Below are 24,631 nucleotides of genomic sequence, written 5' to 3' on the forward strand. Positions count from 1 at the left end.
AGGGAGGGGGACTTGATCGGGGGAGGGGGAGGGAAATGGGAGGCGGTGGCGGGGAGGAGGCAGAAATCCTTAATAAATAAATAAATTTTTTTAAAAAAAGTGTCTTTTCCCCAGAACTCAACTATTGAGCCTGTGTTGGTTCGGATAGGTATGGCCCCCAGAGGCTCATGTGTTTGAATGCTTGGCCCACAGGGAACAGCACTAGTAGGAGGGATGGCCTTGTTGTTGGAGGAAGTGTGTCACTGTAGAGGAGGGCTTCGAGGTCTCCTATGCTCAAGCTATGTCCAGTATGGTACACAGTCTCCTTCTGCTGCCTGTGGGTCAAGATGTGGAACTTTCAGCTCCTTCTCCAGCACCATGTCTGCCTGCATGCTGCCATGTTTCCTGCCATGAAGATAATGGACTAAATCTCTGAATCTGTAGGCAAGCCCCAATTGTTGTAGGAGACTGCTTGTTTTTCCCCTGCTGCTCAGACTCAAAATAACCACACAGAAACTGTATTAATTAAATCACTGCTTGGCCTATTAGCTCTAGATACTTATTGGCTAGCTCTTACATCTTAATTTAACCCTTTTCTATTAATCTGTGTATCACCATGTGGCTGTGGCTTACTGGCAAGGTTTCAGTGTGTCTGGCGGAGACTACATGACGTCTCTCGATTCTACCTTCTTTCTCCCAGCATTCAGTTTAGTTTGTTTAGTTTTCCCTGTCTACCTCTATTCTGCCCTGCCAGGCAGAAGACAGCTTCTTTATTAACCAATGGTATTCACAGCATACAATTAAATACCCAATTAAATGTTTTCCTTCGTAAGAGTTGCAATGGTCTGGGGTTGGAGAGATGGTTCAGCAGTTGAGAGCAGTGGCTGCTTTTCCAGAGTACCTGGTTCAATTCCCAGCACCCACATGGCATCTCACAACTGACTGTGACTCCAGTTCCAGGGGATCTGACACCCTCACAAAGACATACAGGCAGGCAAAATACCAATGCACACAAAATACAAGTAATTAAAAAAAAAGTTGCTGTGGTCATGATGTCTCTTTACAGCAACAGAAGCCTTAACTAAGACAGAGCCCTTAGGAAGACAATCAATTGTAGTAGGAGCTGCAGGCCTGCTTTTCGTCCCGCCTGGCTCCCGCATGGCTAGCTTTACACCAGAAATAACAACACACAAACTGTATTCATTTAAACACTGCTTGGCCCATTATATCTTGTCTCTTCTCAGCTAATTCTCGCACCTGGACTAGCCCATTTCTAATAATGTGTGTAGCACCCCAAGGTGCGCTTACCGGGAAGATTCTAGCCTATGTCCATCCTAGGTCGGAGCTTCATCGTGTCTACCCGGGAGAGGAGAGCATGGCCTCTGAGCTCACTTCCTCTTCCTCCCAGCATTCTGTTCTGTTTACTCCTCCCACCTATGTTTTAACCTATGAGGCCAAGCAGTTTCTTTATTACTTAACCAATGACCTTCCTCCATCAATCAGTCCCTCTTTAGCTCTATAAATTTGATGCAAATAGTTAATTTAAGGAAAATTCCAGTATCTATAAAGTTCTGAGACAAAAACTTATTAATACTTAACACCAATTGTTAAAGATTGTTAACATCAATTGTTAAAGATTTATATAAGTACTTTTCTTAAAAACTTCCATAGGTGTGTTACATTTCTGCCTATAATGAGGTTTGTGTTCCAAGGACTTTTAGTTTCAACTGAGATCTCTTCTTGAGTCCAGGGAATGTTGCCATATGTGTGGTGAGAGGGCCCTAGATTTTTAGGAATTTCTTCTGGTAATAAACACAAAACTACCTTCTCACCAGTTGGCTTGAAGAGGGCGATGGGTATTCAGTCAACTCCCAGGTAGCTCAGGATGTCATTTTATCTAACTCACCTAACATTCATGGACTTTAATGTCTTCAGGAGGTACAGGACCAATACTCACAAAACCTGGGGATTACTATGCAGTAGTAGAGTGTGGCATGGACAAGACAGGACAGGGGAGGGTGGGTAGAGTGGCTCCACAGAGGACATCTTTAACTGAGCCAGCTTCCCACCCCTGCTCCCTCCTTCCTCTCTTTTCCCTTCCCTTTCTTTCTGTCCCCATCCCCCCCTCCAACTCAAGCCAAGGTCTCACTATGTAGCTCAGGTTAACCTTTAACTTGTTATGTACCCCAGAATATCCTTGAACTCCTTATCACCCTGCCACAGCCTCCTGAGTACTGGGATTACAGGTTTGTACCCACAGCTGTGCCGTGACTATATTTTAAAATGTCATTCTGGGGATGGGAATGTAGCTCAGTGGCACAACTTCCCGGGCATGTGTGAAGTCCCAGCCAATACCCAGCAACACAGAAGGACTGGGACAGGGGAGGTCAGTGTAGAGGCAGAGTGCCTGCCTCACAGGTTCAGTCCCCCAAAGGGAAAGAGGCGTCCAGGAAGTCCCCTGGGGCTTGGCACTAGCTCAGTTAGGTCGAATGTTGGCTCATGTGTGTGAATGAGATGAAGGCACAGTACGTCCGACATGTCTGATGGATGTCAGAGTGGAACAGAAGCCTGAAATCTGCAGCTCACAGACGCAGTCAGTCTGAAGGTTAGGCCCAGGACTGAGCATTTAGATGACATTTAAATTCTTGGAACTGGATGAAATCACCTGGGTTACAGAACCTAGAAAAACCAGTATGAGGAAGACAAAGAGTAACAGGAGGGAAAAGGAGGAGGACGAAGAGACAGCAGAAATTCTAGGACAACCAAGGAAATGCTATGATGGGAAGCAAAGCTGCTGCTCAATGCCGGGCGTGGGTGCAGGCCTGTCATCCCATCCACTTCAGAGGAAGAGGCAGCAAGTCCAGGACCAAGGCTCTGCGGGGCTCCGGTCTGTGGGGAGAATCTGTTTGAGGTTTCTCTCCTAGTGTCCGGTTATTTGCTGGCAGATACGTCACTCTAGTTTTCATAGCACTCCCTGTGTGTGTACACGTGTCTCTAATTTCCCCTTTTAAGAGTATTCTATTAATTGGATTAAGGGCTCACCCTAATGGCTTCTTTCTTTTTAATTATTAGTTTTTTATTATGTATACAGTGTTGTCTGCATGTATGCCTGCAGGCTAGAAGAGGGCACCAGATCTCATTACAGATGGTTGTGAGCCTCTATATGGGTACTGGGAATTGAACTCAAGACCTCTGGAAGAGCAGTCAGTGCTCTCAACCTCTGACTTCATTTTTTTTTTTTTTTTGGTTTTTCGAGACAGGGTTTCTCTGTGGCTTTGGAGCCTGTCCTGGAATCTGACTTCATTTTTAACATGATCATCTGTAAAGAAGGAAGTTCCAAATAATACAAACTTAGAGCCGGCATAATTCAGAATCCAGAGACTAGATAGACTATTAAAAAGGTTCTTGGAGGCTGCGTGTAGATGGGACAGGGTAAGGTCACACTGGAGTAGCAGAGAGAGAGAGAGAGAGAGAATGGATATCATGAACATAAGCAACTCTTCAGAGATATACCTTTTCTAAAAAAAAAAAAAAAAAAAAAAAAAAAAACTTGGAGGAAAGGGGAGAAATGGCCCTTTTGATTAAGAACACTCACTACTCTTCCAGAGGACCCTGTTCAAATCCCAGCATATTACCATCTATAACTTAATTCCCAGGGGATTTGCCTCCTCTTCTGGCCCCCTCAGCCACTGCATGCATATGGTACATGAGTATACATGCAGGCAAAACGTTCATACTCAATAACATAAAATGAATAAAGTTGGAGGAGAATGTATCTAGGAGGGTTTAAAAATATATTTTCCATTAAAGCATGCTAACCTAAATAATTTACTACTGAGAGAAAAGTCTGTTTCAGAGAAGAGACAAGGCCGGGTTCCTTAGGAGAAACGAAGGACTAGGATCTTGGAGGCCTCCTGGTGGGTGATGAGTTGAAAGGTTGGGAATGTGGGTATAGCTGCAGGTAGATGGGAGGGGGGAAAACGGAGTGGGTTTTTGTTTTCTCAGTGGAATATTGTTAATCCCACTGGTTGGAAATAAGACCACTACCACAATTGGAAGCCAAATTTGAAGCAAGCTTTAATTAAATACTGGCCAGGTGGATAGACTCTGGCCAGGTCCATCCCTGTGTCCAGAAAATAGCCCAAGGCAGTTTGCAGTGGCTTAAGTATTTCCCATCAGGTCCAATCAGGGGCAAGCACACATCCTGACTTTATTTCCTGCCTGTGAACCTCCCACCCACACGTGATCAAGTACAAGTGATCAAGGATAGGTGGGGCAAATAAACTTGTTTAGGTGAATGAAAACACAAACACGGGCTTGTTATCTCCCATAAACAATGGCCCCAGCATTTCAGGAGCTGTCTGTCCTTGGGCTGCAGGTCCGAGGCATTTTTGTTTCCCGGATCTTAGGCACAGTAATTAAAACTTAAAATGTGACTTTGGTTTTTACAATATGAGGTGGGATTTAAAGCTAAGAATGTGTATTTTTGGGAAGGCTGGGAATCTGAAGGGGGAGCAATGTAAAATGGTCTCAAGACCTGGGAAAAACTGGACTACTAAGGGATGAGGCTAGGGTACCCAGCATGGAAGAGATTAGTGGGCAAGTGGGAACGGAAGCAGTCAGCATGCCTGAGTGACTTCCCTAGCAAGGCTGCACCGCAGGACTGCAGGCATGGGATGATGAGGTTGGGGTTTTGTCAGAGGAGAGTGTTGGAGTAAGAGAGGCAAGAGAAGGAAAGGGTGTTGTTCATTCTGTTTGGTTGAGACAGAGTTTCTTTCACTCTGGAGAGATTTGAAACTCACCAGGATGGCCTCAGACTCACAGCGATCCTCCAGGGTTAGCCTTTCAAGTGCTGGGCTTACAGGTATGAGCGGCATGTCTGATTAGAAGTGTGGTTTTAGGATGGAGGTAAAGGACCATTATAGAATAAAATAACGTACGTGATGACGACGAGGGCTGTTGTCAGGTGAATAGCACCTGACACGGGGTCTAACATCTGTAATCCCAGCACTTGTCTCAAAACAAACAAACAAAAACCTGAACAACAAAGACAAAAGACTTGAGTTGGGAAGGCAGGGTGTGAAGGCAGTACAGAGAGGGATGGGATTGGAAGGATGGAAGACAACCAGAAGCCGTGACCTGTTAGCTGAGGCCTGCCAACATAGTTGGAGGTAAATACAGTGCACTAGGGTTTGCTGTTCCGCTAAAACGTCCAAGCACTTCTGGTCTTCACCAGCTAGCTCTGGCCAGCTCCTTATCTCTGTGTACAGAGTCGCCCTCTGCCCTCTGGCTGAATCGCTGATTCACTGGTCTCCTCCAGTGAGACAGCAAGACCAAGCCACAGATTCCAGCCTTTAAAAGCTTTCTGGCCTCCCGTTCTCCCTTAACAACTTCAAAGATAAGAATAATAAAGAATTATAATTAAAACTGCACGAGGAGCTGGGTGTGGTGATGCAGGCCTTAGATTCCAGCACTACTAGGCAAGCGGCCAGCCTGGTCTACAAATCAAGGACAGCCAGGGCAGTGACACCGAGAAACTCTATCTTGAAATGCTTTCCCCAACCCCCTACCCCCAGATAAACTACACAAGGAATAGGAAGTCCACTCAAGAAAGTTGTATTTGTTTTTAATTATTTACTTTTGCAATGCCCAGGGCTTGGGCTTCTTAGACCAGTGCTCTTCCATTGGCCTACATCTGCAAGCCTCGTTTAAAACAAATTAAGAAAATTGATTGGAATATGAGGTTTGTTCACGTAGAAGGCTATTGTAATAAACAATGAGCACCAGCAGCAGTCTAGAATGGAAGTTGACACAAATCCTTTCTGTGAGGTCCCTCACAGCCATCACTGAGCCTCAAGGAGGAGGGGAGAGCATGGGAGAGAAAGGACACAAAATAAGAGGATCTAAACATGAAGGGGCCTTAAAGGCAAGGTGAGGCTTTCCTTTAACTTGGAGAGTAGGTAGCTTCATTAAGAGAAAGCGAAGCCGGTTGTGATGGAGCACACCGATAGGATTTGCTGAAGGAGGCAGAGGCAGGAGGATCAAGAGAAAGAGAAAGGGGATGCTTATTGGTTAAGAGCACTGGTGCTCTTCCAAGGACCCGGGTTCAAGTGTCAGTATCCACACCCAGTTAACCACCATCTGTATCTCCAGTTCTACAGATCCTAAGCCCTCCTCTGGCCTCCCTAAGGCACCAGGTATGCACAAGGTGCACAGGCAGGCAGGCAAGACACTGTTTCACATAAACAAAGTAAGTCCTAGACGGACAGTCGTGGCGCACGCCTTTAATTTCAGCACTCGGGAGGCAGAGGCAGGCGGATCTCTGTGAGTTCGAGGCTAGCTTGGTCTACAAGAGCTAGTGCCAGGACAGGCTCCATAGCTACACAGAGAAACCCTGTCTCAACAAACCAAACCAAACCAAACAAAGTAAGTCTCCAAAAGAAAGAAAGGAAAAGGGAAAGAGTTATATTGAGAGGGGAGGCTGAGGGCACTCTTCAGAGAGCAGCCTTTGGAGCACTCCTCCCAGCAAACCCTCTTGAGGCTTTGGAGCCTGTCCTGGCACTAGCTCTGTAGACCAGGCTGGTCTCGAACTCACAGAGATCCGCCTGCCTCTGCCTCCCGAGTGCTGGGATTAAAGGCGTGCGCCACCATCGCCCGGCCTACACAAAGTTATTTTGTCAGATTGTATGTATGCATGTTTCTACCTCTGTTTAAGACATTTTGTATACTGATACAATCTTAGGATATATTTATCATATTGCATTATATATTTCTACCTCTGATCAAGATATTTATACATTGTTTATGTCAGTAGAGTATGGGACTCTTAATCCCAGGGTCATGAGTTCGAGCCCCATGTTGGGTGGCATTTGTTGACAGAGGTTTCTGTCCCACCCAGTCCCACAGTTGTTCAGTCCCAAAGAAATACACAGAGGCTTACATTAATTATAAACTGATTGGCCCATTAGCTCAGGCTTCTTATTAATTCTTATAACTTACATTAACCCATAATTCTTGCCTGTATTAGCCATGTACCTTGCTACCTTTTATCAGTGAGGCATTTTCATTTTGCTTCCTCTGTGTCTGGGTGACGACTACAAATTGGGCCTTTCCTCTTCCCAGAATTCTCCTGTTCTGGTTGCCCTGCCTATACTTCCTGCCTGGCTACTGGCCAATCAGCATTTTTATTAAAGCAATACAAGCAACAAATCTTTACAGGGTAGAAGACTGTTGCCCTACAGCAGGTCCCTAGCCATACTGTAGCCATTTTTATACTATATATTTATGTGACGTGTCATTCCCAGCACTGGTGATTATAAAATAAAAATACAAACACCTCAAAAATGTCAACAATGCTGGAAGTTTTACAATATTAAAAATTTAGTCAAGACTATGTAAAATTTGGTATATCCATCTTACTAGAGTTTTGTTTTGTTTTGTTTTTTGTTTTTCAAGACAGGGTTTCTCTGTAGCTTTGGTGCCTGTCCTGGAACTAGCTCTTGTAGACCAGGCTGGCCTTGAACTCATAGTGATCTGCCTTCTTCTGCCTCCCAAGTGCTGAGATTAAAGGCGTACTTCACCAATGCCCAGCTTTTATTTATTTTTTTAAAAATGTGTATGTGGGTTTTTTTTGTTTGTTTGTTTGCATGCATGATGTCTGTGTACCACATGTATGCCTGATGCCAGAGGCCAAAAGAAGACATTAAATTCCCTCGAACTGGAGTTACAGACAGTTGTGAGCCAGTATGTGGGTATTGGGAATTTAACCCAGGTCCTCTGGAGGAGCAGCCAATGTTCTTAACTGGTGAGAAATCTCTCCAACCTTTCATCTTAAGGTAAGATGTATACAAATTTGATTTTGCCTTTAATAAATGGTAAAATTATAGGTATACAAAATTATTTTAAAATAAATTTCTTTATGATTTATTATAGTAAATGGTTGTCTTGTATATTACTACTTGTGGTCACATAAAAATGTCTCTGTGGTTTTACATGGTGGTGCACGCCTCAGGAGGCAGAGGTAGGCAGATCTCTGAGTTCAAGGTCATCCTGGTCTACAGAGTAAGTTCCAGGACAGCCAGGGCTACACAAACAATCCCTGTCTAGAAAAACGAAAAAAGGCTTCGTGAAGAGAACATGGAGAATTTCTAAGACCACCTGACCGAGGCTGAGGAGATGGCTCCATGGGTAAAGCGCTTGCTGCGCAAACATGAGGACCTGAGCTCAGATCCCCAGGCCAGTACTCAAAACAAAACCTCAGGTAATTAGTGGCTGCAATCCCATCGCAGGAGGGCAAAGACACAGGGAACCTACAGGCTCACCGGCCAGCTAGTATAGCTGAAACAGTGAATCCCAAGTCCATTGACAGACCTTGTCTCAGAAAGTGTGGTGGAGCGAAAGAGGCAAACACCCAGTGCCGGCCCTTGGCTTCCACACAGGCAAGCACTGGCAAGGCTGGCAACACACATAAGCATACACAGAGAGAAGAAAGAGGAGGAGGAAGAGGAGGGGCCCGCCAGGCATGGTGGTGTACCTCTTAAATCTCACCAGAGACAGATGGATCTCTGTGAGTCTGAGGCAAATTGAGTCAAGTTTCAGGACAGCCAGGGCTACATAGGACCCAGCCTCAAAAAACCAAAAGTAAACAAACACAAAACCCAAACAAACAAAAAAGGAGGAGGAACCCTGACCTAAGCAATAACTGCCTGAAGAAGCTCAGGACCGATAGAATAGAACATAATAGAAACACATCATACAAATGTAAGAAATTCTGAAATAAGAAAAAATAAAAAAGAAATCTCCAAGAGGTCCTAATGGCTCAGTTAATAACCAACGTCGAAGCCGGGCGGTGGTGGCGCATGCCTTTAATCCTAGCACTCGGGAGGCAGAGGCAGGCGGATCTCTGTGAGTTCGAGACCAGCCTGGTCTACAAGAGCTAGTTCCAGGATAGGCTCCAAAACCACAGAGAAACCCTGTCTTGAAAAAACCAAAAAAAAACAAAACAAAAAAAAAAAAAAAAAAAAAAAAAAAAAAAAACAACGTCGAGGGATTTTTTTTCTTCTTTTCAAGGCTTTCAAGGCAGATTTCTGTAGCACAAATTCTAATTGATCTTAAAAATAAAATCCTGGAGTCAGCTACAGCTACCAGGGGTGAAAGTTGAAAGCTCAGAGTTCTTACCTCTACCTCAGACTGAAAGGGCGATCCTTTCTCTTTGAATCCTCAGACTGACTGGTCTGAGCTCCTGTCTCCACCTGCCTTATGCCTTATATTCCTCTCTTCACCCAGCCATACCACTCCTGTCTCTCCACCTCCCCGGTGTTGGGATCAAACGTGCAATTCACCACCACTTGTCTCTGTTTCTCTTTGAGACTGGATCAATCTAGTATAGCCCAGGGTGGCCTTGAACTCACAGAGATCTGTCCACCTCCACTGGGATTGAAGGTACGTGCCTGGCCTCTATGGCTAACTAGTGGCTTACCTCTGCACTCTGATCTTCAGGCAAGCTTTATTTGTTAGATCACAAACAAAATATCACCAGATTTCTCTATGAAGCTCTAGCTGTGCTGGAACTTGCTCTGTAGACCAGGCTGGCTTCAAACTCAAAGATTCGCTGGCCTCTACTTCTGGGATTAAAGCCACCATCGCCTGGCTTCAAGGGAACTTTCTACAGAAAACGGTTCCTCTTGTCAATTGGAAGTTGAAGAAGTTGGTATAGTTCGTTACAGTGAAGGATGGCACAATCTGTTAAATTCTGTTAGGAGGTGTGGTACCAGTGTTGAAGAGCCACCTGAGCCTGAGTGGGAGGGCCAGTGAGGACCCCAAGTGGACACTTTACCTCTTTTGTGTTGTTTGTTTGTTTTTCTTTTTCAAGATAGGGTTTCTCTGTGTAGGCCTGGCTATCCTGGAACTCACTCTGTAGAGCAGGCTGGCCTCTCAGAGATCCTCTGCCTCCTGAGTGCTGGGATTAAAGACGCATGCCACCATGCCTGGCTCTCAGACTCTGACCTCTAAATTGAACTTAGCAGTATGAGTAGGTAAGTGACCAGAAAAGGTGAGGGCCCTCCTGGCCATCAAACGCCAGGAGGAAGCGTAAGCCCAGTGCTCTGGAAACTACATGCATGAAGAGAATCGCAGGCTGTGTAGCGGTCAGGGAGCTCAGGCTGAATAGAACCTTTATTCTGTAGGCAGTGAGAAACAATTGAGGATTGTAAAGGAGAATAACAGCAGAATCTTAGCTAATGTTTGTGTTCCTACACTATCTGGCTAGGCACTATAATAGGAGCACAGCTCTCCGACCCTTAGCTTCCTCACAAAAGGAACCGAAGCTTCCAGTAATTAATTTGCACACTTGGATCTCTTTTCTAATAGTACTAATACATTTTCCTAAAGTTTTTAGAATTAAGAATCCAGATATTTCCAGATAGAAGTAATAAGATATTGTTGGGGAATAAACAGAAACTCTTGGTTTCGGGAAAGAAATAGCTTGTTCCTTGAACATGCCCCGCAAATCAGGAAGATCAGCTGGCCTCTTTGCACATCAACAATCTTCCATCTTAGTTCTAACTATTCCCCTACTTGACTTTGTCATTGCACTGTTGATTGAAGTAGAAGAAATAAGAATAGGACCTAAAGGCCGGGTGTGTGGCGCAGGCCTTTGCTGAGAAGCGTGGGAGTCAACAGATGGAGAAACTTTTTCCACTCTGACTTCAGCCTGTCCTGTACACCACGGTTTCCTTCGTGATGTCCAAATTAGACCGCAGGCAAGGCTAGAGACCTGGAAGCCCTACTGCAGGCGGACAGGAATGCACGAATGACTTCAGCTGTCACTTGAGTTTTTCACAACTATTACGCACTTGGGATGATCTGTGCCTACATCTGTGTCATATAACCCCAGGCACGTAGGCTATATGGCACCACCCACCTCATACTTAACTCACGTCTACTTAAGCACTCAACAACACGAGAAGAACGATAGACGTGTCAGATAAGTGACACTCTGACCAATTTATCGGACCCATAAAAAAGGGCTCAGGAGAATCCTCAGGTTCTGTGGACACCCACTTACCTCCCCGAGCCGGTCCCTTTAACCCAGAGGGTGGAGCGCGCGGTCTCCTAGGAGACCAGAGCTAATTGACCGCGCAGGCGTACATGCCGGGTCCGGCTGATGCAACTTTCCGCGTGTGAGCCCGCTCAACCCCGAGTAAGGAAGCCGATAGGGACCACAGGCACAGCCAATCAGCGGCGGCACACGAGGGTGAGGCAAGTCCGCCTCTCGGGGGCTGGGGGTGGGGTTCTGCGAATGACGTTAGGCGGCGCTGGGCGGTAGACGTAGACGCCCTCGGATCTCAGGCCCGTCTGCCAGCTTCCGGGTGTTCGGCTGCAGCCATTTTGAGTTTCGCTTCCCTGAGCGCTCGCCTGCCACCCAGCCCTTCCGCCCTCGCGTTTGGCGCCAGGGTGCGGGCCGCGGTCTCCGGAAACTCCGCCGCTGCCGCGTGAGGGATCTGGTCTATGGTGGAGCTGTCTCACACGGACTAAGGGAGCCTCCTTCCCTGCCGGGATGGACGTGGCAGCGACCGCCGCAGCCTGCGCGGGCCGCCAAGCCGTGCGGTGCACCGCCCGCCACGGAAGCCTCCCCTCCCGGGGTCCCTTCTGCCGGCGCGGGGATCGGCCTGCGGTACCGACTCGGTGGCTGGGCAAGGCTGAGGCTGTGTAGGCCTCGGGTCCTGCCCGCCCTGACCCCGCCGACCCCGCCACGCTCCTGTCTTGAGAAACTGCCAGGGAAAGGAGATGGAGCTGGGCACTCGCGGGCCTCGGAAGCGGCCTGCCCCTCGGATGGGCTCCTGGTTCCGGCTGCCCTTCCTTCGGCGATGGTCTGCTCGCTCCTCCGACTTGCTGACTCCTCCTTCTCGGAAAAACTCCGGGGACCCCGCACTGGCTGCCTCCGCCCTGCCCAAGCCTCGAACCAGGTACTGGACCAGATTCCTTTCCCAGCTCTTTGCGCTGCTCCCTAGCTTGGTCCAGAAGCTGGTTTTTTGGAGCCAGCTTTTCGGTGGCATGATTCCTACCAGATGGCTAGATTTCGTAGCAGGTTACAGTGCCCTGAGAGCCTTGAGAGAGGAGGAACCTGCCGCTGCCGCGGTGCAGAAATCTTTGAGTTCACTGCAGCTGGACTCTTCGGAAGACTTGGCTGTCAGCCCCCTTGATTGGCTAGAGGAGGGACCCCAATGGCGGTACTCATCCTCAGACCTGGAGTTGAAATTGAAAGCCCAGGAAAGAGCTTTGGACTCCGCAGCGCACCCTTTTCTCCTAGCGCAGCCGCTCTGGGGGGTGGAGTTGTTGCCCAGCAGTCTTCAAGCGGGTCTGATCTCCCACCGAGAAATTGGCTCGGCACCCTCTGGGCAGAGCGTAGGCAGTTTCAAGGTAGTTTCTTATCTGCTGAACCCTTCCTGTCTGGACTGCTGGGAGCTGCGCTGTCGGAACAGCGTTGGAGCTAGCCAGCTGGTGGATTTCCGAACACTTCCCCCAGAGAGCAGTTGCCTTTTTGAAGATGGTTGTCACCCCCAGCCTCTTCGTGCAGAGATCTCGGGAACCGCATGGCACAGGTGTCCCCCTCTTTCCACAGAAGGCCTGCCGGAAATCCAGCACCTTCGTATGAAACGGCTAGAATTCCTGCAGGCTAACAAGGGGCAAGAGTTACCCACCCCTGACCAAGATAACGGCTACCACAGCCTGGAGGAGGAACACGGCCATCTCCGGATGGACCCACAGCACTGTACAGATAACCCAGTACAGACGGTGCCCCTTCCTGGAGTCAGCCCCGAGCCCACCGAGAAAAAAATAGACGTGTTGATTCAAGAAGTTTCCCAAAGCCCCCAGGGAAGCAGTCTGCCCTGCGAGTTAGCTGTGGAAGAAGCCTGTGAAGAGGACCGCACTAGTGTAGTTGACGGCTCAGACACCGAGGATGACCTTCCTGTCTCGGCCAGACCCGTTTGTAGCAACAAACTGATCGATTATATTTTGGGAGGCGCCTCCAGTGACTTGGAAAGCAGCCCAGACTCAGAAAGTGAGGATTGGGACGAGGATCCCGAGGATGATGGCTTTGATAGTGATGGCTCCTTGTCCGAATCAGACGACGGACAAGGCTCGGAAGGGCGCCACCTCTGGAACTCTTTCTACAGTGTAGATCCTTACAATCCCCAGAACTTTACAGCCACAATTCAGACTGCTACCAGAATTGTCCCTGGAGACCCATGCGATTCAGGGAGTTCCTTGCCTGACCTTTTCGATGTGGGGAGCTCTCAAGCTGGACCCCTTCCTGATACCCCCGAGCATAGTTCTGAGGCGGAAGAGGACTGGGAATCCAGTGCCGATGAAGCGGAGAGTCTTCGACTGTGGAACTCTTTCTGCAGTTCTGAGGACCCCTACAACCTTTTCAATTTTAAGGCTCCCTTTCAAACGTCAGGGAAGAACTGGAAAGGCTGTCAGGACTCACAAGCCCCTTCTGAGGCCACGGTGGCCTTTTCTGGGTGTCACACCCTACTTTCTTGTAAGGTGACGCTGGTACAGAGCCCAGAAGATAATTGTCCAGACTCTGGACTGCCAGAGACTCTTTCTGGAGAAAAATCCACCCATAGCAAAAGAAAAAAGGTTTGTTTCTTTGCTTTTACATGACTAATGATTTGCTGTCTTTTGGTATGGTTACCATAGCAGCATGACTTTCCCTGCGGAGCCATAGTTGTGCATAGTTTTGAGGAAGGCCTCTGAGCGTGTGTGCTTGGATTGAGAAATGCTCAAATGACCCTTCTTCCCAATGTAGAGAAGTATTCTCTTCTGGAAGGAGAATGCAGTATACAGATGGGAGCAGGGCTGTCATGTAGGTTGGTGGGGCCTGAAGTTTAAAAATGGCTCACATGTAGTTTGTTTATGAATACTTAATACTTTCTTTTCTTGACAGCAGTGCCTTTATGTCTCTCCATTGGAACCCAAAGGAATACTAGTAATTATTATAGTATATTATGTATTAATGTAGCACTAGTACTGATAACCCAAGTAGCAAATTAGGCTTATCCAGTGTTGCTGGAAGGGAAGTGGTGATGTATGCCTGTAATCCCAGGGCTTGGGAGGTAGGATTTCTGAGTTTTGGAGTCTAACGTGGTCTACGTAGTGAGTTCCAGACTTGCCAGAGATACATGGGTATCTCTCTCAAAAAAAAAAAAAAAACCCGAATACTCATGGCTTTCCTGCAACTCACAGTGCCCCAAGCTGACTAGAATTTGCAACCCATTTTGGTTTTAGGTCTCACTATGTAACCCAAACTGGCTTAGAACTCATGGAAGTTCAAATTGGCCTCAAAGTGATGATGTGCTTGGTGCCTGAGCCTCTGAAGTGCAGAGATATTTGTGAGCCTTCAGACTAACTTTACAACTTCGTGAGACAGTGTGTTTGCTCTTTTATTCTATCATTGTTCCGTTTACTTTACGTTCAGGGCATTTGAATTGCTTTATTTCTTTTGCTGCTTATTGAGCTGAAGTTATCAACCAAGAAGACATGCCACCCCAACACAAAGATGTCTTTTATTGTTGAGGGAGTTTCTTTAGTTTCTTATACTTGCACCAGTGAGTGTTGTCAGATGACAGTGTTGTGAGCTACTGGCTGCAGAGGGCCAGCTCTGAAACTAGTCTTGGCACAGGAAAGATCTAAATGGTAAGAGCCTTTTTAATTTACTTATTTTTTACTGCAGAATGTAGCTAGCCCCTTGATTGTCCCGAACTTGGTCTATCACTTAGCTACATCTCCAGGTCTTGTTATTCTCTTCAGGATAGGAAAAATGCTCTTGAGAGGGAACAGGCAAGAAACAAAGTGGAGTAGTGACAGGAGGCTTGGCCTCTGCAGACCTGCACTCTCTGCTCAGGACAATAGGCCCGGGATGTGTTTGGGGCGGGGGCAGAGCCGCCAGACCTGGGAAGTTACTTCATTCCCATGCCCCTGCTCCACTTACTTGTCCAATGGGAATATACTAAGATCTGTTGCACAAGTGTTGCAAGACCTGTTGTTTTGTCTTGTGATGCTGGGGGTTGAATCCTGAACCTGTTGCATGTTAAACATGCACCCCGCCACTGAGCTAGTTACACCTCCAGCCTGAATTAACAAAAGATAAAGGAGTATATAAAGCTTGTAATTCATTCCCAGGCCAACCACATGTCTAAGTTTAGCTTAAAACTACTGACTGAAATAACCAAAACTAGAAGAGGTTGTGTCTAAATCTGATAGTTATTTAACAGCCCCTGCTACCTGCCATTCTTTAGTTTTATGAGAATAATAAGGTGCCCAGTTGTTAGAATGAGTCCTTGAGATCGTGGAGTGTGAAATACTTTGTGTACTGCAGAGCAGCAGATTGTAGACTTTCTCATCCTAGTTGTACCGAGATGCTGTGGGATTTGGGCTGCTCGCTGGTTTCTTGTCTGTCCAGTGGTAACACCATTGGTTCATATCTCATAGGGTTGGCACAGAGATCAAATGTGAACATTTGCAAACCTTTGAAAAAAGTTTGGCATTTAGTAAACAGTGTAAAGGTGCTTATTTTCTTTATCTTTGTGACAATGACTGGGTGAGCGCTAGAATGCAATATCTAGTAAGGTGTTACATGCTACTAATTGTCCTCAGGGGCATTCCTAGGCCTGATGTAAAGGGAAGGAAAGCCACAGGCCTCGGTGGGATTAGCTGATGTAACTGTTAAACATGCTTTAAAGCAACATACATCTATCATCTATCTATCTATCTATCTATCTATCTATCTATCTATCTATCTATCTATCTATCTATCTATCTATCTAATCTGAGACAGGGTCTCTTGTAAGCCCTCCTGGCTTTGTACCTCTGATTGTTCTGCCTCAGCTTCTAGTGCTGGGGTCATGGGAGTGTCTTCAGGGTTGTAGTGGTTACTCCCTGAATACTTTTTCATTTGGGGAAAAGAATACTTAAAATCTGAATTTCTGTATTTCTTTAAGAATTAAAGGGTAGTGGGGATTAATAATAAGAAATCCAGAGTTCCTATCTCTGGTTCATTTTTCAATACCATGAAACAAGAATTGGACTTGAAGAGACTGTGTCTGTAGATGTGAGAAGAAATGCATATCTCTTTCTGCAGCATTGTTAGCTATCATTACCCGCATATGTAGTGGGGACAAAGATTTTGTGTGTGTGTGTGTGTGTGTGTGTGTGTGTGTGTGTGTTCTAAGATTCTAGAGTAACGTTTGGTTTGTCTTTCTAGGTAACTTTTCTTGAAGAAGTAACTGAGTATTATATAAGTGATGATGAGGATCGCAAAGGACCATGGGAAGAATTTGCAAGGGATGGATGCAGGTTCCAGAAACGGATTCAAGAAACAGAAGATGCCATTGGCTACTGCTTGACATTTGAGCACAGAGAAAGAATGTTCAGTAGACTCCAGGAGCACTCACTGTTCAGCAATGTTAAGACAAGCGAACAAGCTGCAGCCCTGGCCCACACTCTCTCTTGCTTGAGACGTTTCTCTTAAAAACAGATATTGGCAGCTGTCCTTGGACATGTTTTTAAAGAAACAATTTGTGTTTAGTGATGTAGTTGAATTAATTTTGGGTGATGTGTCTCATTAGAAACACCAACTCTGATAATGAAGAATCTCTAGTTTTTAATCTTCCCTTTTCCTATTTAGTTGGATGTGGTTTTTGTGTTTTTGAGACAGGGTCTTCATAATTTTGGTTGGCCTAGATCTTTGTAAACCAGGCTGGCCTTGAAATTGATATCTTCTTGCCTCTGCTTCCTGTGCCACCACGCCCTACTGGATGTGGTTATAAATATCCTCTGCTTCCTGGAGGTGAAAGGGACCCTTTAAGTTTTTACTTTGCACTTTCAATACTTTTCTTCTGGAGGCAGAGGGCAGCCAGGTTTACATAGTGGGCTCCAGGCTGGGGCTACATGCTGAGACCAGGTCTTAAGGGACAAACAAAACAAAAGATTGTTAGATTTTCTTTGGTTTGGTTTTTTGAGACAGGGTTTCTTTGTATAGCCCTGGCTGTCCTGGAACTTGCTCTGTAGATTCAACTGGCCTCAAACTCACAGAGATCCCTCTGCCTCTGCCTCCTGTCCTGAGTACTGGGATTAAAAGCTTGCATCACCATGCCTGGCACAGAAAAGTTTCTTCCCAGACCTGTAATTCCGGTTATTTTGGAGATTGAGACAGGAGGATAGAAAATTCAAGGTCTGCCTGGGCCTTGCCTTAAAATGAAAATGGAAAAGGAGGCTGGGGATATGGTTAGTAGCAGAGGACACTTGCCTACATGTGCAAGGCTCTGGGTTCAGTCCCTAGTACTGCATATTCAATTTTAATTCGTGCAAGGCTCTGGGTTCAATCCCCAGTGCTACATGTTCAGTTTCAATTTAAAGTATGCATACTTAACTAAAAACTTTGGGTTCTTGTGCTTTTCCTATTCTAAAGTGAATGGGCTTTTGTTTTTCTGTATATATGTATATGTGTTCATATATTTTGAGGCAAGGTCTCACTGTGGCCTTGGGCTCATGGCAATCCTCCTGCTTTAATTTCCTGAGTGTATATATAGCCTATATATATAGGCTATGCTTGCACTTTTTTCCACTTTCATAGATTTGACCTATTTACCCTAAAGCTAAACCTATTGTATATGTTCTCAACTTAAAAGACATGGTTGTAGCACTTGAAAACATAGTGAATATCCCCCCTCTTTTTTTATTTTTAATTTAAAGAATTTGTCTTGTGTGGTCTAGGCTAGCCTTGAATTCACTACTTAGCCAAGGATGCCTTTGAAAGATCCTCTTGTTTTCTTGCTAGGATTGCACATGTGTGTGCCACACATCCAGAGTTTTTTTCTATATCTAGGTCTATTTAAGCTATTCCCAAGGACCACCACAAACCCACAAGTGCAGTACTTTCTTGACTGGGAAAGCTGTGTTGGTGTGTTTTTTAAAGACCTACACTGTGGTGCCCAGCTGCTATGCCAAACTTTAACATCTAGCATGTTTGATTTCTTTGCAAACTGTCCCTTTGGAAGGTTTCTGTGTTGTAGTTCTGGTTCAGTGTGGCTCTTTAACTCCCAGTGATGGGAACTGTAAAGCACTCTAGGAAGTAATCTTTGCATTGTAGGCATTCAGTTTTTATACTTGAAAGCCTAGAATTTTCCTAGGAGGAATATGCAGACAGAAATTCAGTTTTGTTTTATGTCCTCTTAACAGAAAGCCAGTGTTATACCCTGCCTCAGCACTGTCACTTTTAAAACCTGTCATGGTGACACTGTAAACTTGGATTAGGTAGTTCTGCGTTTTTAAGTGTGAAATGTCAAATACAAACTTCAGTGTCCAGGTTTATTGTGTTCTGTTTCATAGAGAAGCAATGGTGAGGCTTGTTCTTTGAGGAAAGCATAAAGTATAGCTAGACCAGCCAGAAAGTCTTACCCAAAGCTTGATCTTGACTAGTCTGTGTTGAGTAGTATGCCTGGTTTATTCAGTTGGCTTTATCCGCTGTGCGTATGCTAGATTGAGGTATGTTTAACCACCTCTTTAGTGGTCAGTTCTTAGCTTGTGCCTCCTGCCATGGGTAGTGGGGACACGAACAAAAGAGGGGTCCACTAAATTGGTGATGGGGAAGAGTTTTTCCAGAAGAGCTTGCAGCCTAACTACCTCAGTTTCTGATCTCCCTGGTTATTTCCGTTTGATGTGCTCTAAGGTCTGCCTCCAGTGGTGACATTGTTCATTCATGTACACTAAGAATGCAGCACCAGGAAAGTTGGTCTTAGTTTTGCAGAACCCTCATTCTGTGTAATTTGTGCACCTGCATTTAGTGAACTGGTATAGTGCTGTGGAAATGGTCTAGTTAGAAAGCTGTGTCATTTGGAAAGCAGGCATGAGGGCTTAGGAAGGAAAACTGTGGCAATACATAGACATTTTTAAAAACCAGACTTCAGTTTAGCGTTTGATTTCAGACACTTAGTGTTTTGTGTTTCTGAGACCCAGAACCTGTATATCTGAAGGAGTGGAACATCTGTATGTTCCCTGGGTGTTTGAAAATTGTTCCAGATTCCACCTTTACCATCTCATGAGGAAATGACTGGTTAGAGTACTCCCTGCACTGCCTGCCTACAGATGTGGTGGCAAGGACAAAAGGACCTTTACAAATTGACTGAAGGAGAAGAACAAAACTATCGTCATCCCAGTCCCAGATGTCAGGTCCCTCCCAAGGAAGGAAACCTCCAAGGCCAGGCATGGCGTGGATGTTGTAGCTGTGTATTTTGCAGTGGTGCTGTACGGACCTGCATGGATGTCATGGGCTCTGTGCAGATGGGGTCCGCCTTTCCGAGTGCTGAAACGGGGCAGCCCTTCACCTGTAACTTGAAATCAAAGCTATCGGATTTTATTTTTTACAATTTAAGGTTAAGTTTGGGAACAAGATTTGAGTTGGCTTCTTCAGATCAATGATTTTAAATGTAACTAGTGGAGATTTTATAGCTCAGATTATATTTGTATATAATTATTAGCTAATCTGTAAATTGTAATAAATATATTTGCAATTTAATGCTATGTGATATTTTTACATATTTTTTTACATTGGTTTTGATATTATGTGACAGGGTTTTCAGAGTTAATCAGTTTTGTAGTAGGCAAGATGAACAGACATCTGGGTCAGATAAATGGCTTCTTAGCCCCTGTCCTGAAACTTTCTCCATAGTCTAAGGTGGCCTTGAACTCACAAAGACCTGTACCTGCCTCTGCAGAGTGTTAGGATTAAAGGCTGCGCCACCATTGCCTCCCAGCACAGGTCATACTCTTAAAATCCACAAGCCATTAATCCCAGCACTCAGGAGGCAAAGGCAAGTGGATCTCTGAGTTCCAGGCCAGAGATGGGCTCCTAAGCTACACAGAGAAACCCTGTTGCTAAGTATACCCACCCTGCTTAGCCCCCTAAGAGTTGAGGTACGGAGTGCGCCACTGCCTGGCTGCCAACAATCCCTTCTAAGAGGTGAGATTTCATTCTAAAGTCGGGGCCTGCTCTACTGCTCTAGCAGCTGCCATTCCCTTCTCCCCCTTGCCCTCTTCCCTTCTACTTTTCTTTCTTGTTCAGTGTTGGGGTCTTCTCAAATTCTTGGTAACTGGAATTAGGATAGTTGTGAATTACCATGTAGGTCCTAGGATGTTTTGTTTACATATACATCTATCTGTACACAGATGATCCCATGAGACTTAGTTCTAGGTGGTTGTAAGCCTCCATGTGGGTGCTAGGAATTGAACTCAGGACCTCTGAAAGAGCAGTCAGTGCTCTTAACTGCTGAGCCATCTCTCCAGTGCCCCCAGGATCTTACCTAGGTTAAAGAAGTGCCATACACTAAGGTACATACTCAGTTTTCAGCTTTTTAAGATTTTAAAAACAGCAACGAAGGACTGGGCAGTGGTGGTGCAAACTAATCCCAGCACTCAGGAGGCAGACGCAGCCTGGTCTACAACAGCTAGATCCAGGACAGGCTTCAAAGCTAAGAGAAACCCTGTCATAAAAAATAAAAGGATAGCCGGGTGGTGGTGGCGCACGCCTTTAATCCCAGCACTCGGGAGGCAGAGGCAGGCGGATCTCTGTGAGTTCGGGACCAGCCTGGTCTACAAGAGCTAGTTCCAGGACAGGCTCCAAAACCACAGAGAAACACTGTCTCAAAAAAATAAATAAATAAATAAAATAAAAGGAAAAAAAGTCAGGGACCAGTCTCGACAAAAATACCAATCGCTAGGGTAGGGGCATGGGGATTTAGAAATAGTAAAGTATATGAAGACAAATAAAAATAAAACAAAAATAGAATAGTACCAGGAGGGAGTTCCAGTGAATACTGAAATCGCCAATGTTTAATTTCCAATTGCTTTAAATATCCCTGACCCCGAAAGGTAGGAGAAAGCTAAAAACAACAACAACAACAACAACAAACCCTGCATTTGATACAAGGAAATGAACAGAGCAGTTGAAGGTCATGGGCTACATTCATAGTTAAACTTTCTGTTGCTAGAACAAAACATTCTGTAGGCAACCTACTCCAGGGTTGGAAGCCAATGTTAACTCCTTAAAGGAACTGGACTCTTAGTCAAATCCTTAGACTTTTGTTTGAGGTAGAAACATACCACTTCTCTATTCCTGAAATACAAGATCTGTCTGTTAGCAACACCTGTTGACAAAAACCTTCAGAGAGCAGAACTTTGGAAAACTTTGAAGTAGGAATACAGTAACCTTGCAGGAACTCTGACCTTTGGTCAACATGGAAATAGGCTCACATTTTCGGACCTCCACAAAAAACAAAACAAAAAAAATAAGCTTTGTGTTTGTGTGTAGGAAACTTATTTGTGTGTGTTTGACCAGTGGGTCCCCAGAGCTGGAGTTACCAGGAGGTTGTAAGCTGTCTTGGGGCCTGGGAACTAAACTCCAGTGCTCTGCAAGTGCAATAGATGCCTTAATTACTGAGCCATCCTCTCTCCAGCTAGCCCCTTTCCCCCTTTCTGTAACTGTCCTGGCTGTCCTGGAGCTCACTGAGATCCCCTGCCTCTGCCTCTCAAGTGCCAGGATTAAAGGATGCACCACAACCGCCCACCTCTCCAGCCCCTTTAATACAAAATTTCAAGCCATTATTTAATACTGATCTCACCAATTCTGATTATTAAATGGCTTTGCGGATATAGTGGTTTGATGGACTCTTAGGTCTCTCTCTGCTTCCACCTTTATGTAGCTCTAGAGATAAAACTCAGGTGGTTAGGCTTAAATGGCAAGGCCTTTCCCCCAAGCCGTCTAACTGGCCCTCCATCTTTGTTTTTTGAGATAGTGTGGATGGATCTGGGCCCGCTGCCTTTGCTTTGTGGGTGCTGGGATTATAGGTATGCACCCCCACCCTGATGTGCACGCACAGGTGCACACACACACGCACACACACACACCACTGTTTGGTGTACTGAGAAAGGGTTTCATGTAGCCTTGGTCACCACACCCTGCTGCCTAGGCTGTAGAGCCCTTTAGCTCAGTGAATCCCCATGTCTACCCCAGCATCCATCCCTAGTGCTGGGTTTCAGCCACGTGCCAGGAGACCTGGTTTTTATATGGGTTCTGTGGGTCTGAACTCGACTTCATACTTATGCAGCAGGCACCTCACAACCTGAGCCGTCTCTCCAGCCCTCTCGAGTATCTTTTGTAAGTAGACATGAGGGGCTGGAGAGTTGGCTCAGCACTTAAGTCACCGGCTGCTCTTTGAGAGGACCTGGGTTTGGTCCCCAGAACCGATGTTCTGGTTTATATTTATGACTGACTGCAGTTCCAGGAGACCCAGTGCAGCCTCCTCTGCACTTGGCATGAATGTGGTATACAGACATACATGAAGACTATATATATATTTTTTTAAAAAATTTAAAGTAGATATGGAACTACCTTTTCTCATAAAAATGTATTATAAAAAAATGTAAAGATATACAGACACATTCTTGCTATTTAGTTTTTCCATTTGTATGTGTATGTATGTGCTGTGCATGTGAATGTATATATATATGTGTATATATATGTATATATATGTGTATATATATATGTTTTTGCATGTGTGTGTGCATGGAGTAGGGAGTGCGGTGTGCTTATAGAGGTCAGAACTTGATAGGGGAATCATCCTTGATCATAGAATTTACTGAAGCAGGGTCCTTAAACCCAGAGCTTGGCCGCATGGTTACCTGACTTTAGCCAGCATCCTCTGGGGAACCTGTCTCCACCTTCTGAGGCCAGAATTACAGAGGAGCCACCATGCCCATCTGGGCAGTTACAGGCATTCTGGGGACCCAAACTCAGTCCTCACACGGCAAGTGCTTTAACTATCTTCTCACTACTAATAGATTGTAAAGAATAGCTGCCCATCCAATTTTACATAGGAAAGCTTTGAATATTCATTGAGCCAATCATACTGTGATTGTTACCCATCTGAAATATTTTACACCAGCTATCAGGATCCTTTGTGTATGAACTTTGTTGAATTGTATGATCTCTTGAAACTAAATTGGTATTTTCCTGAATTTGCTCAGTGAGACTTAAAATCATGTCAGTCATGGGGTGATACACAAAGGCAGCAGAACGTTTGGGTCCTCCTGAAGCAGAACAAAAAACAAAGGGACCTTTTCCCCAGCCCTGTTTACTTAGTGAACTCACCCACCGAGGCCCACGCTGCTCCCGACTGACAGGTTCTACTGGTGGGTTTCACACGAGAGACATTATTTTTGTGGTTTTTTTGTTTTTGGGTTTTTTTTTTTTTTTTTTTTTGGCAGAATTTCTCTGTGTTGCCCTGGTTGTCCTGGAACTCACTCTATAGACCAGGCTGGCCTTGAACTGAGAGATCCACCTGTCTCTGCCTCCCGAGTGCTGGGATTAAAGGAATGAGCTGTTCTGTGAATGCGGTATTCCCAGTCCAGAGGACTGTCAGTCTCTCTGGAACTGCAGTTCCAGTGCTGTGAGCTGCCCAGCATGGGTGCTGGGAACCAAACTTGGATTCTCTACCAGAAAATTTTTAAAAAATGTTTTAAAGTTTTTATTTTGTTTTATGTGAGTGTTTTGCCTGTATGTATTTGTGTGCACCACAGTGCATGCCTGGTGGCCAAGGTCAGAAGAGAGCAGTGGGTCCCCTGGGACTAAAGGACAGTTATTCACTACCGTATGGGCACTGGAAACTGAACCTAGGCTGTCGGAAAGAGCAGCAAGTGCTCGCACCACTAAGTAAATGTATGACACACATTTCCTTCTATTGTCTCCATTCTGAACCCTGACTAACACAATGTGTATGAGTGTTTTTGCCTGTGTGTGTGTCAGTGTACCACTTACATATGTCAGATCTCCTGAAATTGGAGTTACAGATGATTGTGAGCTACCATGTGGGTGCTGGGAATCCAACCCAGACCCTCGGTAAGAGCAACAAGTGCTGTTGCTAAGTGCTGAATATATAGTAAGCCAGGCTGGCCTTGCATTAGCTGTGTAGCTGAGAATGACCTTGGGCTCCTGATCCTCTTTCCTCCTCTCCCAAAAACTGGGGTTACAGATGTTTGCCACCACACCTGGCTCATGCTATACCTCTTAATATCATCAGGAAAAGATGGAAAATGATTTGTGGGAAAGCTGGTGGCTTGGCGCTTAGGGAAGGCAGGGTAAACAGCTAATGGGATGGGCAGTCTTACTGCCGTGAGGTCTCGAACCTGAGCTGTGAGGGAGGAAAGTCTGAGTAGATTTTCAGGTTTTGTTCCTTTGATCACGTGCCCTTCTCTAATCTCAGTGTTATCTTTCCAGTTTCCTCTTGTCTTTATTGTTGGTTTTAGAAGACAGAGTCTTGTGCAGCCAGTTCACCCTGGCCTCAAACTGTGTGTGTTGCTGAGGACAACGCTGAGCTTCTCATCCTGCCTCAGCCTGACAATGCTGACTGTCTTAGTTTGTCTTCTAACACCATGTCCAATAGCAGCTTGTGGAGGAAAGGTTTATTTGACTTATGGTTTCACATCACTGCCTGTCACTGAGGGAAGTCAGGACAGGAACTCAAGGGAGGAACCTGAAGGCAGGTCTGAAATAGAGCCACTAAGAGCACGGAATACTGGCTTGGTCTCCACA

At 45.6% G+C, this 24,631-nt stretch overlaps 1 protein-coding gene across 1 annotated transcript; it reads left to right on the forward strand.

Annotated features, from left to right (window-relative positions):
• Window positions 1–11,316: 11,316 nt before the first annotated feature.
• Window positions 11,317–17,010, forward strand: Ppp1r15b (protein phosphatase 1 regulatory subunit 15B). The gene is made up of 2 exons (XM_005348356.3): window positions 11,317–13,626; window positions 16,250–17,010. Exons 1-2 carry the CDS (start codon window positions 11,767–11,769, stop codon window positions 16,514–16,516), a joined length of 2,127 nt encoding a protein of 708 aa, XP_005348413.1. The 5' UTR covers window positions 11,317–11,766; the 3' UTR covers window positions 16,517–17,010.
• Window positions 17,011–24,631: the final 7,621 nt, after the last annotated feature.

Source organism: Microtus ochrogaster, chromosome 6 (genome assembly GCF_000317375.1).
Source record: "Microtus ochrogaster isolate Prairie Vole_2 chromosome 6, MicOch1.0, whole genome shotgun sequence".
NCBI classification, from domain to species: domain Eukaryota; kingdom Metazoa; phylum Chordata; class Mammalia; order Rodentia; family Cricetidae; genus Microtus; species Microtus ochrogaster.